Raw genomic sequence first — 17,271 nt, 5'->3', positions numbered from 1 at the left:
GACTAGCCTGGTCTGCGTCTCCACCACTCTTACTAGTCTCAAGTGGCTTCTTCTTTATATCCTTAGTTGTAGGACTTCCATTCTGTTCGATTTCAGGATGTTCTGAATTATGGTTAGTTGTAATTTTGATGTGGTGGTGGGAGGATACAAATACCATATTTACCTACGCCTGCCATCTTGACCTGGAAGTCTGTGTTTTTTTGTTTGTTTGTTTTTAACAGTTTCTGTACCTGAATTTTTTTTCTCTCTTTCATTTGTATTTCTCTAACTTCTTAAGTTAGAATGAAGTGATTATATTAAATACTCATTTTATTAATGTAAAATATTTTCCCCACCTAAGGATGAATTAATATTATTTGTTTTTCATCACAGAAAAAAAAATATCCTTATTATATCAACTAGAGAAGCCTGGTGCATGGATTCACACGTGGGTGGGGTCCAGCCTGCCTGCCCCAATTGGGGCCGATCAAGCGGGGCCAGCCAGAGAGGAGGGGACGTGGGTGGTTGGTGGGCTGGCCCCACCCCCTGGTTGGACTCTGGGTGGAACTCCTGGTGGAGGAGACAATTTGCATATTAGCCTTTTATTATATAGGGTTATTATTGATATCTTGCTATTACTAATGGAATGTCATGGATTAGAACAGTGGTTCTCAACCTTCTGGCCCTTTAAATACAGTTCCTCATGTTGTGACCCAACCATAAAATTATTTTCGTTGGTACTTCATAACTGTACTATTGCTATTGTTATGAATACTAATGTAAATATCTGATATGCAGGATGGTCTTAGGCGACTCGCCAAAGGGGTTGCGACCCCCAGGTTGAGAACCGCCAGATTAGAACATTTTATTTTATTTTTTAACATATCTTTTTATTGATTTCAGAGAGGAAGGGAGAAGGTGAAAGAGATAGAAACATCAGTGATGAGAGAGAATCATTGATCAGCTGATTCCTGCACACCCCCTATTGTAGATTGAGCAACCCAGGCAACCTGGGCATGTGCCCTTGATTGGAATAGAACCTGGGACCCTTCAATCTGCAGGCTGATGCTCTATCCACTGAGCCAAACTGGCTAGGGCTGGATTAGAACATTTTATATTAGCCTGACTATGGTAAATGATCTATGAAAAAATTGTTAAATGTAAGAAGATACTGTAGATTCTTATTAATCAACATATGGTTCATTGACTGACAGCATACTTGGGAGCGTATTCAAAATGTAGATTCTTAGGTCTCATGCCTGTCCTGAATCAGAATACACATGTGATTTGTATGCATGTTAACATTTGAGATTCACCACTATAGATTATAGGATTATTTAGTTACAAATTAAAATTGCAATTTTCTTATATTTGTCTTTTGTATACTTAATGAAAATTTTCCAACTTGTGGTTTCAAAGGAATAATCACACTCTCTTTGGTGTTCTAAATTACACTAAGACTCCTGGAGGGAGTAGAAGACTTCGATCTAATATCTTAGAACCTCTAGTTGATATTCAAACCATTAACATGAGGTTAGATTGTGTTCAAGAACTACTTCAAGATGAGGAACTCTTCTTTGGACTTCAGTCAGGTAAATGAATATCCTCTAAGTTTATAAATAGAAATTATTAGAAAGATACATTGTCTTCTTATAAGGACACCAGTCAGTTTAAGACCCACACTAATGACTTTATCTTAACTTAATTACATCTGCAAAGATTTAATTTCCAAATAAGGTCACATTCACAGATATAGGGATTTAGGACTTTAATATATCTTATTGAAGGGACACAATCTAACCCATAACATGAGGTAAGAGAATTGCCCAGGGCACCTGGCTGTTTGTTCACCGGCATGGCAGTGCAATGTTCTTAAAAAATTGGTGGAAGGACATTCTGTATGCTTTGTTCCTAGTTCAGTTCCTGGTTTCTAGGAACTTGGTCTGTCTTTCATACCCCATTTTCCAACCACCCTCCTGGTGTACTGGTAGTGTAAACAATTGGCACATGAAAATCTGGAAGGCATTTACAGCCTGAACAATTTTTCCTCATTCCAATTCCAAATACATTTTAATTTTACAGTTCCTTAAAAATTCTGGCATTATATTGTCTGTGACTGTGCACTTCCAATGTTGTTGAATATATTCACTTTTTCTATATATTCCAGTGTATTTAGTAAAACTTTGGGAAAGGTACAAAGAAGCCGTTTTTAACTGATAACTCTTTTCTTGTTCACAGCAACATCTTGTTGGCCTATCTATACCTGGCATTCTGTGTAATACATAAGTGCCAGGAATATTCAAGTCATTTAATCATGTAATGTTAGTCAATCTCCAATAATTTCTATGTTTCCTGTATTGTCACAGTTTATAATTTATTGTAACATGTAAAAAGTAGGGGAATATGAACATAGAGCAGGGTGGGAGAGTAATTTTTATAGTTTATTAAAATATGAGAATCTGAAACTTACTTTAAAAGACCCAGTATTACTTTATTGTAGGTATTTTATAGGTATTAGGGATAAAAAGATAAGGAAGAGTAAGTTCTAAGTTTCTGTTCACAAGGATCTTAAATTCATGTTAGGGAAGCAGACCTCCAAATATGTGATGCAGTGTGGTAAATGCAACCATAATTGAGTATTTTATGGGAACACAGAGGAAGAAACTGGGATAATGACAGAATCCATATGGGATTCACAAAGACAATATTTCAGCTTGTCTTGAGGAAATGAGTAAGACTGACAACAGGAGAATCCTAGAAATGATATTCAAGACAAAGGGAGCATGCCTATGCAAGGTTTGTTAATGCACATGGGGTAACAGAAAATATGTTTAGATGTGGTAGCAGGGATAAAGATCTGGTATGCTTCCTATTGGCTGTGATCTTAAATACTCATTACTTTTTAAGGTACACTTGTTTTTTGGGGAAGTTGGGTAAGGTAGAGTTATAATTACATTGATATAAAAGAGCTTGCTCTATTTAAGATATGGCCAGTACTTATTTATGACTTGAAGCATTGGGGAATAGCAGGAAATGAGTGCTGGAGCTAGCTTATGAAGGACCTTTATATAATACTAAGACATTGGGATTTTATCATGCAGGACATAGGCAGCTGACAGTTCTAAACTGAGAGAGTAATACAAGCAAACCTTTATTTTAGAAACATTATTCTGGTTGTTGTGATAGATTTGGGGAAAGGAAGAAGGAAGAGACTGAAAAAGAGAAACGCCAATCTAAGGACTTTAAGAGTCTAGTGGAATCACATGTAAAATGTCATAATTGAACAGTATAAGAGTATTATAAGTAGTATACTGAGCCTATTTACTCTAATTTTTAAAAACAGTTCAAACATAATTAATTTACAGTAGAAGTGGTAAATTAGAAAAGGGCACAGTGCTAGAAATAGGCACACTGAAAATTATCAGAAGACTTAGTGATTTGAACAGGAAGCGAGTGACATAAAAAGGTGTTTTTTTTTTAGATATGTTTTTATTGATTTTTTTTTTTAGAGAAAGAGGAAGGGAGAGTGATAGAGAGATAGAAACAACAACCTGGGGATATTAAAAAGAGATAGATTATAATTACCCATACATTTATTTTTATAGACTACAGTGGGGCCTTGACTTACGAGTGTCCCGACTAACGAGTTTTTCGAGATACGAGCAGTCTCTTGGCCGATTTTTTGCTTTGAGTTGTGAGCTAAAATTCGGGTTATGCGCCAGCTTCAGATACCCCACCGCTAGTTGGCGCAGTGAATGTCACAGTGATTTGACATACGAGTAATTTGAGTTATGAGCTCCGTCACTGAACGAATTAAACTCGTAAGTCAAGGCCCCACTGTACTTTAAACTGGAAAATGAGTTGAGAAGAATAAAAACAGTTTTGAGCTGTGATATGTTCAGGATACTTTATACACATTATCTCACTTAATCCTCACAGCAACCCGAAGGAGGTAGATGTCATTATCCACATTTAAAAGATGGAAGTTAGGCCCTAACTGGTTTCGCCCAGTGGATAGAGTGTCAGCCTGCAGACTCAAGGGTCTCAAGTTCGATTCCAGTCAAGGGCATGTACCTTGGTTGCGGGCACATCCCCAGTAGGGGGTGTGCAGGAGGCAGCTGATGGATGTTTCTCTCTCATCGATGTTTCTAACTCTATCCCTCTCCCTTCCTCTCTGTAAAAAATCAGTAAAATATATTAAAAAAAAATAAAAGATGGAAGTTAGGTAACTTCTGGAAGATTACATGATTAGTGGTCTAACTATGCTTTTAAACTAATCTTTTTAAGTATCAGAAAGAAAAGTTAGAGATCAGAAAGGTGGGAAGAAAATTATGAGAAGCAACATCTAAAAGTTAGAGAAGTAGAGTTTCAAGAACAAGGGGTGATTAACAGTGTCAAATTTGGAAGACAGATTGTGAGTAATCAAAATTAAGAATTGACTATTATTTTTTTCCTGGCACATGTAAGATAGATAAAGACACCTAAAACAAGTAATATTTGTAGGTAGAATGGTTCTAGTTTATTATTTGAGGATACATAGTCTATATTTTAAAAAGTTCAAATGCTCATTATTTTTTTGTTTCTGTTTGTTTTAGTTATAGCAAGATTTCTTGATACAGAGCAGCTTCTTTCTGTTTTAGTCCAAATTCCAAAGCAAGACACGGTATGTTTATATATACATTATAGGTTATATTATTATTATACATTGTGATAAAACTTGTCTTAATGTAATGTAACAATTGGACATTATTAAAATATTTTGGAAAAGTGCTTCATTATTAATATCAAAGTTTTTTAAGGCCTTTAAAAGCAAAAACTTCTGACTAAACTAAATGTCCTCTGAAAATCTCCAGTGTGGAATTGCTTAAGATGAGTTATTGTATTTCCCCTTAAGGATATTGATTTTAGAAAATGCCGTTTTTTGATCATAAGTATTTAGTGAGAAGAATAATGCTTAAAATTTGTTATTTGAATTAATCCAAATGTTTTCTTTCTTCCTCCCTCCCTCCCTCCCTCCCTCCCTTCCTTCCTTTCTATATATTTTTATTGATTTCAGAGAGGAAGGAAGAGGGAGAGAGAAAAAGCATCAAAGATGAGAAAGAATCATTGATTGGCTGCCTCCTGCACGCCCCCCACTGGGATTGAGCCCACAACTCCCGCCATGTGCCCTTGACTGGAATAGAACCTGGGACCCTTCAGTCTGCAGGCTGACACTCTATCCCCTGAGCCAAACCGGCTAGGGCCCAAATGTCTTTTCTTCCTCTAAAATGTTTCTGACCATACTATTTTATTCTATTTATTTATTTTTTTCTTTTTAAAAAAATTTATTTTTATTGATTTCAGAGAAGAAGGAAGAGGGAGAGAGATAGCAACATCAATGATGAGAGAGAATCACTGATCGCCTGCCTCCTGGGGACCGAGCCCTCAACCCGGGCATGTGCCCTTGACCGGAATCGAACCTGGGACCCTTCAGTCCACAGGCCGACGCTCTATCCATTGAACCAAACCGTCCAGGGCCAGGATACCGTCATATTTCTTTATTGATTTCAGAGAGAAAGGGAGAAGGAGAGCGAGAAAGAAACATCAATGATGAGAGAGAATCATTGATCGGCTGCCTCCTGCACTCCCCCTACTGGGTTCGAGCCCACAACCCGGGCATGTGTCCTTGGCCAGAATCGAACCTGGGACCTTTTAGTCTGCCGGCTGACGCTCTATCCACTGAGCTAAACCAGTTAGGCCTGACCATACTATTTAATGTATTAGAAGGTTTTGTGTTTTTCATTACAAACATCTAAAATTCTTTAATATTTGAAAATGTCAATATTAAACCAAAAATTTCAAGTTTTATCTAAGTTTCTTTGCTTCATTTTGAATAACTTAATTTTCTCAATTGATTTCAGACTGCCATATATGAATATTTGTAGTGTATGGTTTTTTTTTACGTTAATTCAACAAGTGATTTTATTTTACCAAACATTGTGATAAGTGCTAGGGATACTATAAGAAGTAAGTTTCTACACCAAAGGAATTAATGATCCAGTGTGAGACTTAGGTTTAAAAAAAAAAAGGCAATTACAGCATAGTATATCAAGAACTATTAGACATCTGATATTTTACCATACTTGCAAACTAACAAGTTAGCCTAACACAATTTCATAGATGCTGACAGAAGATATGAGAGTCCTGGGTCAGGAAGAAAGGTTGCTTGAGTACTTACAACTATAGCAGTAGCCAGAGTATCAGCATTTTCTTGCACTGTACACAAAGAAAACTGCACAAAACAAAATTCAGTGCTTACTGATTTATCACAAAGTGAATATCCATGTAATGAATACTCAGGTAAAGAGATAGATACTGCCATTACTTCAAAAATGCCCCTTCTTGCTCCTTCCCATCTTATTTTCTACCTCTTTCAAAAATCCCCCAAATTTTCTTTATAATTTAATTTTGCCTATTTTAAAACTTTATATGCTAGTATAATAACCCAATTTTTATTTTTTTATCTGGATTCTTTTAGTCAATATTATGTTTGTGAGATTTAATCATGTTGCATGTAGATATAGCTCATTTATTTCTATTGTGAAATAATATTTCATTGTATGAATATGCCATTACTCCTTTCACTGTTGTTTGACTTGTTGACAGTTTTTGGCAATTAGAAATAATGCTGGTAAACAATATGTACCTGTTTCTTAATACAATTGTTTACACCCTTATTGGGTTCATAGTTAGGAGTGGAATTTTGGGGTTCTGGAGGATGTATATCTTCAACTTCAGGAAATAATGGCAAAATATCTGCCAAAATGTTTTTCACAATCATTGCACAATTTATATTCTCAGCAGTGTATGAGAATTCTCATTGTTCTTTATCAAAATGTGATATTGTCAGTTTAAAAATCTTAGGCATTGTGATTGGTAAATAATGATATTTTATTGTGGTTTTAATTTACATTTTCCTACTACTGAAGATGAATACCCTTTCATATATATACAGACAACTTGAATACTTACTTTTGTGAAAGTCTTGTTCAAGTCTCTTGCTCATTTTCCTCTTCTTCATTATCTTCTTTTGTGACTTGTAGAATTTCTTTTTATATTTTAGATATGAGCCCTTTATTGGTTCTTTGTTTCAGATATCTTTTCCCACTTTTTAGTTTGCTTTTCCCACTCAATATTGTGGTATAGATGCTGTTGGTGTACTACCCACATCCCCTTGGCATTCACTTTTGTACAAGGAAGGCTTCTTATGCAAGTAGCTGAAACTTACTGCCTGAGGACTTTCTCTGGCTGCAGGAGAGAATAGAGTTTGCTCTGGCAATAGGTCATAACCAATACTGAACAGGAGTAGATGAATAAATATTCCACTTTTCTTACCTGTGGAGATAGCTTCCAAAGCTTACCTTATACCATCTTTGACAGGTCTGAGCCATAGTACCATGCAGCAGTAACCGGATCGTCAAGGCATCCTCTTGTGCTGTCCTCCCCTTCCCTTCTTACTTCTGCTTACTGAAATTACTTTTCAAATACATTATTTGCCTCAAATTCTAGTTTCTCAAACTTGGCTTTTGGAGAACCGGTCCTGTGTCAGTAGTATCTTTTGATGAATAGAAGTTCTTAATTTAAATGTAGTCTAGTTTGTGTTTTTTTCCTTTGTAGTTAGTGTTTATTGTATCCTGCTTAAGAAATTTTTATCTAACCCAATGTTTTGATTGCACCCATTGGATTTTAATTTATGGAGGTGACTGAGTGATGATATGGTGAGGCTGTCATTAAAAGAAGATTTTTATTACTTGGTATTCCTGAGAAGAGGGAGCATACCACACAAGATCACATGGGAAAGTATTAGGGTTGGTCAGGAGTCAAAAGGAGTGAGGGGAAAACATTGCAAAAATCTTTATTATAATGGGAAGTTGTTAGGTGGAAACATCCCCTATTGGGTAGGATGCAAAACACAAATGTTGGAGTTTGTGGTTGGAGGGCTTATAATATGATTTTTGTGCATCCATAAGAGCCACAACCATAGGGGAGATGTGAACAACTTTGGCCATTGTTAGGCCTTGTGATGAATGGATGCCAAGTCATTAATTATGAAATTTGTAAAAACTGATTCGAACAAACAGGAAATGAAGATATTCTTCTTTGTTACATTCCTGATGTTTATTGCTTTTTTTTAATATTTAGATTTACAATCTGCCTGGAATTGATTTTTGCTCTTGGCATTTTAATTATGATGTGTCTTGGTGTGGTCCTCTTTAGATTCCTTTTGTTTGGGGTTCTCTGCATTTCCTGGAGTTGTAAGTCTATTTCTTTGACCAGGTAGGGGAAGTTTTCTGTCATCGTTTCTTCAAATAGGTTTTCAATATATTGCTCTCTCTCATCTTCTGGCACCCCTATAATTCTGATGTTGGTACGCTTGAAGCTGTCCCAGAGGCTCCTTACACTATCTTCGTATTTTCGGATTCTTTTTTCATTTTGCTTTTCCGGTTGGGTGTTTTTTGCTTCTTTGCATTTCAAATCTTTGACTTGATTCTTGCGCTCCTCTGGTCTGCTGTTGGGAGTCTGTATAATATTCTTTATTTCAGTCAGTGTGTGCTTAATTTCTAGTTGGTTCTTTATCACAACATCGAGGGTCTCATTAGATTTCTTGCAGATCTCATTAAGTTTATCGGCAGTTTCTAGAAGATTATTGAAAGACCTTAAAAGTGTGGTTCTGAATTCTATATCCTCCATCGACATTTGTGTCCTGTTTCTTTGTCTCCGCATTTTTTATGCTTTCTTGGTGCACCCCCTAGTGGTCTTTGTGCGCAGTTTTGTTGTAGTTAAGCCTTAATTGTTGTAGAAAATACTGGGGGTGATTTGACCTCCAGGCCAACTGGCTGTGAGAATCAGCTGTGTCTGCAGTGGGAGAACTTTTGTCCTCTAGGGAGGTGCTAATCTAGCCCTTGCCTGAGGCTATCCGGCAAATGGCTCTGTGCAGGGCTTGGGTAGGGTGGGTCCCAGGGGATCAACAGGGTGGGCCGAGCGAGCAGTTATGGCTGCTCTCAGTCCCATCCCCAGAGGCTCTGCCTCTCAGAGTCCCAGCAACCACTGCAAACCTCGGAGAGAAAGCTGCCCTCGAGTTCCAACCGATGCCAGACAGTCTCGCTTCTCCTGTTTGAGTCTGGGTCCCTAGAGACTCGCCCAGAACTGGAGCTCAGAGCCTGAGACTCCCTCCCGATTGAAACAGACAACCACACCCTCAGCCACCAGCCCGCTCAGCGCGCATCAACACACCTTTGTATTTTCCGCACTGCGCCTCCTCTGAGTCTTGGTATGCTGTTCTCTTTCCTTCTAGTAGAAGAATTTCCCCTCAGCCAGCCTTCCTGTGGTTCTGGGTGATGTCCGTTCCGTCTTTTAGTTGTATTTTTGAAGTGGTTGTGTGAGGCAGCAATCTCCGGTGTTTACCTATGCCGCCATCTTGGTTCCTCCCAATAAAAATATCTGGAATTGATTTTTGTATGTGGTATGAGGAAGGGACCACATTTTATTTTTCCTCCTATAGATTCATAATTATATTGACACCATTTATGGAAAAGACTGTCCTTTTTCCCACCTTTGTCATAAATCAAGTACTCAAAATTTATTGGGTCTATTTCTAGTCTCTATTTGTTTCATTGGTCTCTGTCTGTCCTTAGGCCAATACCACAGTTTCTTAGTTACTCTATTAGAAATTGATTTTTGTTAGATTTCTTTTTTTTTAATTAAATCTTTATTGTTCAGATTATTACATTTGTTCCTCTTCCCCCCCCCCCCATAACTCCCCTCCTCCCAGTTCCCGCCCCACCCTCCGCCCTCACTCCGCACCCACTGTCCTCATCCATAGGTGCACGATTTTTGTCCAGTCTCTTCCCACATCTCCCACACCCCTTTCCCCCCCAAGAATAGTCAGTCCATTCCCTTTCTATGTCCCTGATTCTATTATAATCACCAGTTCATTCTGTTCATCGGATTATTTATTCACTTGATTCTTAGATTCACTTGTTGATAGATGCATATTTGTTGTTCATAATTTGTATCTTTACCTTTTTCTTCCTCTTCCTCTTCTTAAAGGATACCTTTCAGCATTTCATATAATCCTGGTTTGGTGGTGATGAACTCCTTTAGCTTTTCCTTATCTGTGAAGCTCTTTATCTGACCTTCAATTCTGAATGATAGCTTTGCTGGATAAAGTAATCTTGGTTGTAGGTTCTTGGTATTCATCACTTTGAATATTTCTTGCCACTCCCTTCTGGCCTGCAAAGTTTCTGTTGAGAAATCAGCTGACAGTCGTATGGGTATTCCCTTGTAGGTAACTGAGTTTCTTTCTCTTGCTGTTTTTAAGATTCTCTCTTTATCTTTTGCTCTTGGCATTTTAATTATGATGTGTCTTGGTGTGGTCCTCTTTGGATTCCTTTTGTTTGGGGTTCTCTGCGCTTCCTGGACTTTAAGTCTATTTCTTTGACCAGGTAGGGGAAGTTTTCTGTCATTATTTCTTTAAATAGGTTTTCAATATCTTGCTCTCTCTCATCTTCTGGCACCCCTATAATTCTGATGTTGGTACGCTTGAAGCTGTCCCAGAGGCTCCTTACACTATCTTCGCATTTTCGGATTCTTTTTTCATTTTGCTTTTCCGGTTGGGTGTTTTTTGCTTCCTCGCATTTCAAATCATTGACTTGATTCTTGCGCTCCTCTGGTCTGCTGTCGGGAATCTGTATATTATCCTTTATTTCAGTCAGTGTTTGCTTAATTTCTAGTTGGTTCCCCAATATAAGATCGAGGGTCTCATTAGTTTTCTTGTAGATCTCATTAAGTTTATCGGCGGCTTCTAAACAGTTCTTGAGAGACCTTAAAAGTGTGGTTCTGAACTCTATATCTTCCATTGACAATTTTGTCCTGTTTCTTTGTCTCCGCATTTTGTTATGCTTCCTTGGTGCACCCCCTAGTGGTCTTTGTGCGCAAGTCTTATAGTTAAATCTTGATTGTTGTAGCTAATTCCAGGGAGGGTTTGACCTCCAGGCCAAGTGGCTATGAGAATCAGCTGTGTCAGCAGTGAGAGAACTTCTGTCCTCTAGGGAGGTGCTAATCTAGCCTTTGTCTGAGGCTATCCGGCAAATGCCTCTGTGCAGGGCTTGGGCGGGGCGGGTCACACAGGATCAACAGGGTGGGCCGGGGAGTGCAGTTATGGCGGCTCTCAGTCCTGTCCACAGGGGCTCTGCCTCTCTGAGTCCCAGCAATGGCTGCAAACCTCGGAGAGAAAGCTGCACTCGCTCTGACCGAAGCCAGACAGTCCCGCTTCTCCCGTTTGAGTCTGGGTCCCTAAAGACTCGCTCGTATCTGGAGCTCAGAGTCTGCGACTCCCTCTCGATTGAAAACGCCAACCGCGCCCTCCGCTGCCAGCCCGCTCCGCGCACTCCGCACCTCAGAATTTGACTTCAGCACTGCGCCTCCTCTGAGTGTCCGTATGCGTTTCTCTTTCCTCCTAGTTGTAGGACTTCCACTCAGCCAGCGTTCCTGTGGTTCTGGGTGATGTCCCTTCCGTCTTTTAGTTTCACTTTTGAAGTAGTTGTTCAAAGCAGCAAACTCTGGCGTTAACCTATGCCGCCATCTTGGTTCTCTCCTGTTAGATTTCTTTTACCTTGTTCTTATACAAGGGTGTTTTGGCTATTTTTGGAAGATGTTTTCCTTTGGTAATAGTAATAATAGTTATCTTCTGTTTGATGAATTTTATTTTTAATCTTCCAGTTAGTTTCAGAGATCCATTATAAGAGAGCATGAGATAACTTGTTTTAGGGTTACAAGCCTACATTTTGGTATTTCTTTTAAATTGACCCATCTGATGACAGAACAGTTCAGGTACATTGCGTGTACAATGGGGATAAAAGTCAGAAGGTTTCAAAAAGAAACAGTGCCATATTAATTACTACTATATCTCAATAGTAATATCCCTAAAGTTCTTGTCAGATTGGTAAAGTAGTCCATCCTTGAGAACTTCTTTATTTCCCCAGGTATAGTACCACTTTAGAGATTGTACTATTATTTAATTTATAAAATGTTTATTTATAAAATTTAGGATGCTGGTGTTGCTTTATTTTGAAAAACTGTAAGTCCTTTGGGCCACTGGAATTATGAAAATTATTTTATTTGAACAAACAGGAACCAATAAGGGAAATTTGTGTTGTTTTGTAATTATCTGGGTTGTTTGGATTTAGTTTTTCAAATATCTTCTATCCAGAAATAATCTTTTTGCCTTTTTCAATTAATCCTTTTGCTCAGAATTGAACTGTTCTTTCCTGTCACTACTATGAGTTAAGGTAGATCAAGGAGCTTTAATAGAAATGAAAATTGGGTACAATGATGTGAACTCTTTTTCATTTTCAGACTTTCAGGAGACTAGTGTGCTAGTCTTACTATAATGGATCAGTAATTTCCTAACAGTATTTAGGCTGGCAGGTACCTTGGCTTGATTGACATATAAAAAGTATATGAAATAAGATAAGCATAGAATGTTTAGAGGAAAACACATTTTTTTTGAAAAGCACATTTTGTATTAAATGTTTATGGTATCCACATTTGGATTTTTATTTTAATAGGTTAATGCAGCTGAATCAAAGATAACAAATTTAATATACCTAAAACATACCTTGGAACTTGTGGATCCTTTAAAGGTAATTTATATGTGTGTGTATTGTACAAAACATGTCTAGTAATCCATATTTTTAAATTTTTTGTTTTGCAGAAATTTCAAACTCAGAGAAAATCACAAAATAGTATAACTAATTCTCATATTCTCTATCTTTACATGCACAATACATACGCATATTATTACTATTATTATTTTTTTAAATTTCAGATGTTTCTTTTGTCTCTTTTTTATGTTTTAATTTTAATTTTTTTATTTTTATTGATTTCAGAGAGGAAGGGAGAGGGAGAGGGAGATAGAAACAACGATGAGAGAGAATCATTGATCGGCTGCTTCTTGCATGCCTCCTACTTGGGATGGAGCCTTTAACCCGGGCATGTGCCCTTGATTGGAACTGAACCTGGGACCCTTCAGTCCGCAGGCTGACACTCTCCACTGAGCCAAAACAGCTAGGGCAGCGGTTCTCAACCTGTGGGTCGTGACCCCTTTGGGGGTTGAACGACCCTTTCACAGGGGTCACCTAAGACCATCAAAAAACACATATAATTACATATTGTTTTTGTGATTAATCACTATGCTTTAATTATGTTCAATTTGTAACAATGAAATTGGGGGTCACCACAACATGAGGAACTGTATTAAAGGTCGCGGCATTAGGAAGGTTGAGAACCACTGGGCTAAGGCCTTACTATTATTATTTTTACTGAACTATTTGAGAATAAGTTATAGTACCTAAATACTAAAGTGTATATCTCCTAAGAGCAAATATGTTCCTTTATCCAAACACATATGATTATAAAATTCAGGATATGTAGCATTAATAGACTACTGTTATATAATCTATAGCCCATATTCAAAATTTTCCAGTTGTCCTAATAATGTTCTTTATGGATTCCATCCTCCACTCTCCCCCCCAGTTACATGGTCTAGTTCAGGACCGTGCATTATATTTAATGTCAGGATTTTATATACTCCTTTGAATTGAAAAGTTTCTCAGCATTTCTTTGTTATGATATTGACATTTTGAAGCGTAAAGGTCAGTTGTTTTATAGGATATTCTTCAATTTGTCTGATTATTTATTCATGGTTAAATTCAGCTTATGCATATTTGGCAGTAATATTCTGTAAAAATATATATTTCTCATGTTGATGCTATTTCCCTATTTTTCTTTTTAAAGTTATAAGTAATGTATGAAGAAATACTTTGAGACTGTGTAAATATCCTTTTTCTCATCAGACTTTCACTCATTGATTTTGCTATTTATTGCAACACTTTTTTTTTTTTTTAATCCTCACCTGAGGTAATTTTTCTGTTGATTTTTAGAAAGAGTGGAAGGAAGGGAGAGAGACAGAGAGAGAAACATCAATGTGAGAGAGATACATCAATTGGTTGCCTCCTGCATGCACCTCACCCAGGGATCCAGCCTGCAAAGGAGGTACATGCCCTTGACTGGAATCAAACTGGGGACCCTTTAGTCTGCAGGCCGGTGCTCTATCCACTGAGCCAAACTCTTAGCTGAAGTGATTGCTACTCTGTTGGTCACAAAATGGTGATTTTCTTATCAATTTTTAAATACTATCTTGTGCAAAATATTTTAAAAATGAAAGTGGCAGAAAGAACTTTTTTAAAAGAAAAAATAATGAACAATTTTTATAGAGTTTATTCTGGTAAATATGTAATAAAAGCAATTTGGCAAAAGATTTCAAAATCATTGTCATCTTTCTTAGGATGAAAGTGGTATAGTAATAAATCTTCTCCCCAAATTGATAGATTTGATTCAACAAATTTCAAATTTTGATATTTCAAAGGCAAAGTAAAAGCCAAAGAACCTCAGGAAAAATTTATAGCAAAGGAAAGACAAAATACTAATTTCTGTCATCATAAAAGTTATGTAATTTTTATTTATTTATTTTATTTATTTATTTTTTTAAATATATTTTATTGATTTTTTTACAGAGAGGAAAGGAGAGAGACAGAGAGTTAGAAACATCGATGAGAGAGAAACATCGATCAGCTGCCTCCTGCACATCTCCCACTGGGGATATGCCCGCAACCCAGGTACATGCCCTTGACCGGAATCGAACCTGGGACCTTTCAGTCCGCAGGCCGACGCTCTATCCACTGAGCCAAACCGGTTTCGGCAAGTTATGTAATTTTTAAAGAAAATAGTGGAATGACAGTGGAAATAAGGAAAATGACTCCAAAATGGAAATCAAAGTGCAACTTACTGCTACTGAGAGAACAGTGAGACGGGAAACTCCATAGCTGGCAGGAATAAAAATTGAACATATTTTACAGGAAATTTTTGAAACATATGTTTTTTGATCCTGTAATACCACATCTAGAAATTTGTCTGAAATAACTTAAAAAATGTTGACCAAGATTTATGCCTAGTGATGGTAATTGCAGCATTATTTATATTAGAAATTATAAGTAGCCTAGAACTCCAATAATTAGGGGAAGAGACAACTTGCTTCCTTCAGGGTGGAATACATATTAGGAATTATTTAAAATTGTTGCTATAAAAGTTTTTTAATGCTTATGCTATAGTATTAAGTGGAGGAGAAAAGGAACATGCAATGAATTTTTTTTAAAGAAGTGACAGGAAATGTACCATAATATTTAGATTATTTATCTTTGGAAGGGTGGTAGAATTAAGAGTGATTTAAATGTTTTTCTTTATGTTTTTCTGAGTTTTTTAGTTTTTATTAGTGTATAAGTATTACATTTTATTCATAAACAAAAAATATTGCCATTGCCTCATAGCACTTAAACTATTTTGTTTATTCAAGTAATGAAACTTATAGTAACCATTGAGCAAAATAAAATCCATACTTTTACCATATAAGAATGGAGAAATTGCTCTATTTTTTAATATACAGAGCACTTTTTTAGTTTAATGTAAATATAATGCAAATTTTGGAATTTTATGTAGAGTACTCCAAATGTATAATGATAGCTGCTTAAGTACTTATCTCTGATAAGTAGTGGGTATTAACAGTTAGTTGGGAGACAAGAAAAATAAGTCATAATAATGAAGCAATGGAGGCCACTTATTGGCCCTGTGCTCTTAATATGGAAAATGAGAAAGATACCATTTGTCCTCACCTACATATCTAAAATATGTTTTATGAGTATGTAAGTGAGAAGATGAAGCAAGAAAGCACTTGGTAAGCTGTAAAGTATTGAACAAATGTAAAATGCTATGTGTGAATAGTGTCATACTTCATTATCCTTAACTATCTTTATTTTATTCTCTAATAGATTGCTCTGAAGAACTGTAATACACCTTTATTAAGAGCTTACTATGGTTCCTTGGAAGATAAGAGGTCTTTGTCACTCAACTGTTAATCAAATATCAGATTATCCCTTTCTTCCTGATCGTCACTGATTTTTAAGAACTCTAATTATATTTTGTAGAATAATTACTTGAGCTTTAGTTAATAGACCCTTTAAACTATTCTTCAAAATTGTAACTATACATTTTATCTTGTAAATACCAATAAGTAGGGCAACATCATATTGAGTATTTGTGTTAATGGACAATTAGAATAGCATTAAAAAATCATACACAATTTTAATATATCTTTTTAGCCATTCTCTTATGGAAAGTCTTACAAATATAAGCATGTATTTTCTCTTTTGTTAAATCGTGAAGGGCCTAATATAACCAAAAATAATAGACATGAATACTGAATAAGATCTAAATACAATTTAATTTTAATATTGTTTATAGCAGTAGCACCTTGGCTCTTGACCAAAATGACTTGATACTTAAAAACTGTTATTTCATTGATTTAAGATTCAGATCTTATGTAAGCCTACAAATTGGGGTTCATAATAAAACTGAATTACCATAGAATATACAACAGAATAAACAAAACGTTAGACTTCTGGTTTGCATAATCACTGTATTTAATCACTTGTATACTGTCTCACAATATATGTTCAGTCTCCCTTTCCCCCATTAAGTGTGAGGACCATACGTTAATCCTTCTTTGAATCTCTGCATCTAACAGAGTGCTTAATACATGGTATAAGTAAATGTTTATTGAATCAGTGAACATGAAACCAGAAATTTTTTAACAGTTGTTCCAGGGTACATTTTATATTCATGGGCACAGTCAGTATGTATAATTTGGGAGATCTGTTTACTAGCAGTTGTAGAATCGCTCTTGGTGACCTCATATTATTTTCAGAATCTAGTCCAACAAAGTAGTTTAAAATTGACATAGTCGAAGTTCTAACTTATGTAAATTTAAATATATATTGCTTAATCGTTATTTTAAACAGTGATTTAAGATAATATGATATTTGTTATTAACTATGACTCAAATTATGAATTATAATTGTTTTACTTATTGCCTGTAATATTCTTTTTTTAGGTTTGGAATCATACTTGAAAAGATTAAAACAGTAATTAATGATGATGCAAGGTACATGAAAGGATGCCTGAACATGAGGACTCAAAAGTGCTATGCAGTGAGGTCTAATATAAATGAATTTCTGGACATAGCTAGAAGAACATATACAGAGATTGTAGATGACATAGCAGGTAATTTAATTGAGCATATTTTTTTGTTTTTTAGAAAGAAAACAAACTTTTAGACATGCTGTGCTTTTTTGTTGGTGA

At 36.2% G+C, this 17,271-nt stretch overlaps 1 protein-coding gene across 1 annotated transcript in view; it reads left to right on the top strand.

Moving 5' to 3' along the window:
- Positions 1 to 17,271, top strand: part of MSH4 (mutS homolog 4) — a gene marked incomplete at both ends in the record, with an annotated part of 85,863 nt that overhangs the window by 23,495 nt on the left and 45,097 nt on the right. Inside the window, 5 exons of the mRNA XM_081086058.1 lie at positions 1,399 to 1,571; positions 4,575 to 4,642; positions 12,588 to 12,662; positions 15,903 to 15,967; positions 17,024 to 17,193. Of these exons, the coding sequence (XP_080942184.1) occupies positions 1,399 to 1,571; positions 4,575 to 4,642; positions 12,588 to 12,662; positions 15,903 to 15,967; positions 17,024 to 17,193 (551 nt within the window). The remainder of the gene's footprint in view (positions 1 to 1,398; positions 1,572 to 4,574; positions 4,643 to 12,587; positions 12,663 to 15,902; positions 15,968 to 17,023; positions 17,194 to 17,271) is intronic.

The sequence above is a fragment of the Myotis nattereri genome (assembly GCF_964212035.1).
Source record: "Myotis nattereri genome assembly, chromosome: 3".
NCBI classification, from domain to species: domain Eukaryota; kingdom Metazoa; phylum Chordata; class Mammalia; order Chiroptera; family Vespertilionidae; genus Myotis; species Myotis nattereri.
Note: the sequence above shows the minus strand (reverse complement) of the source record. Positions and strands in the feature narration are given on the sequence as shown.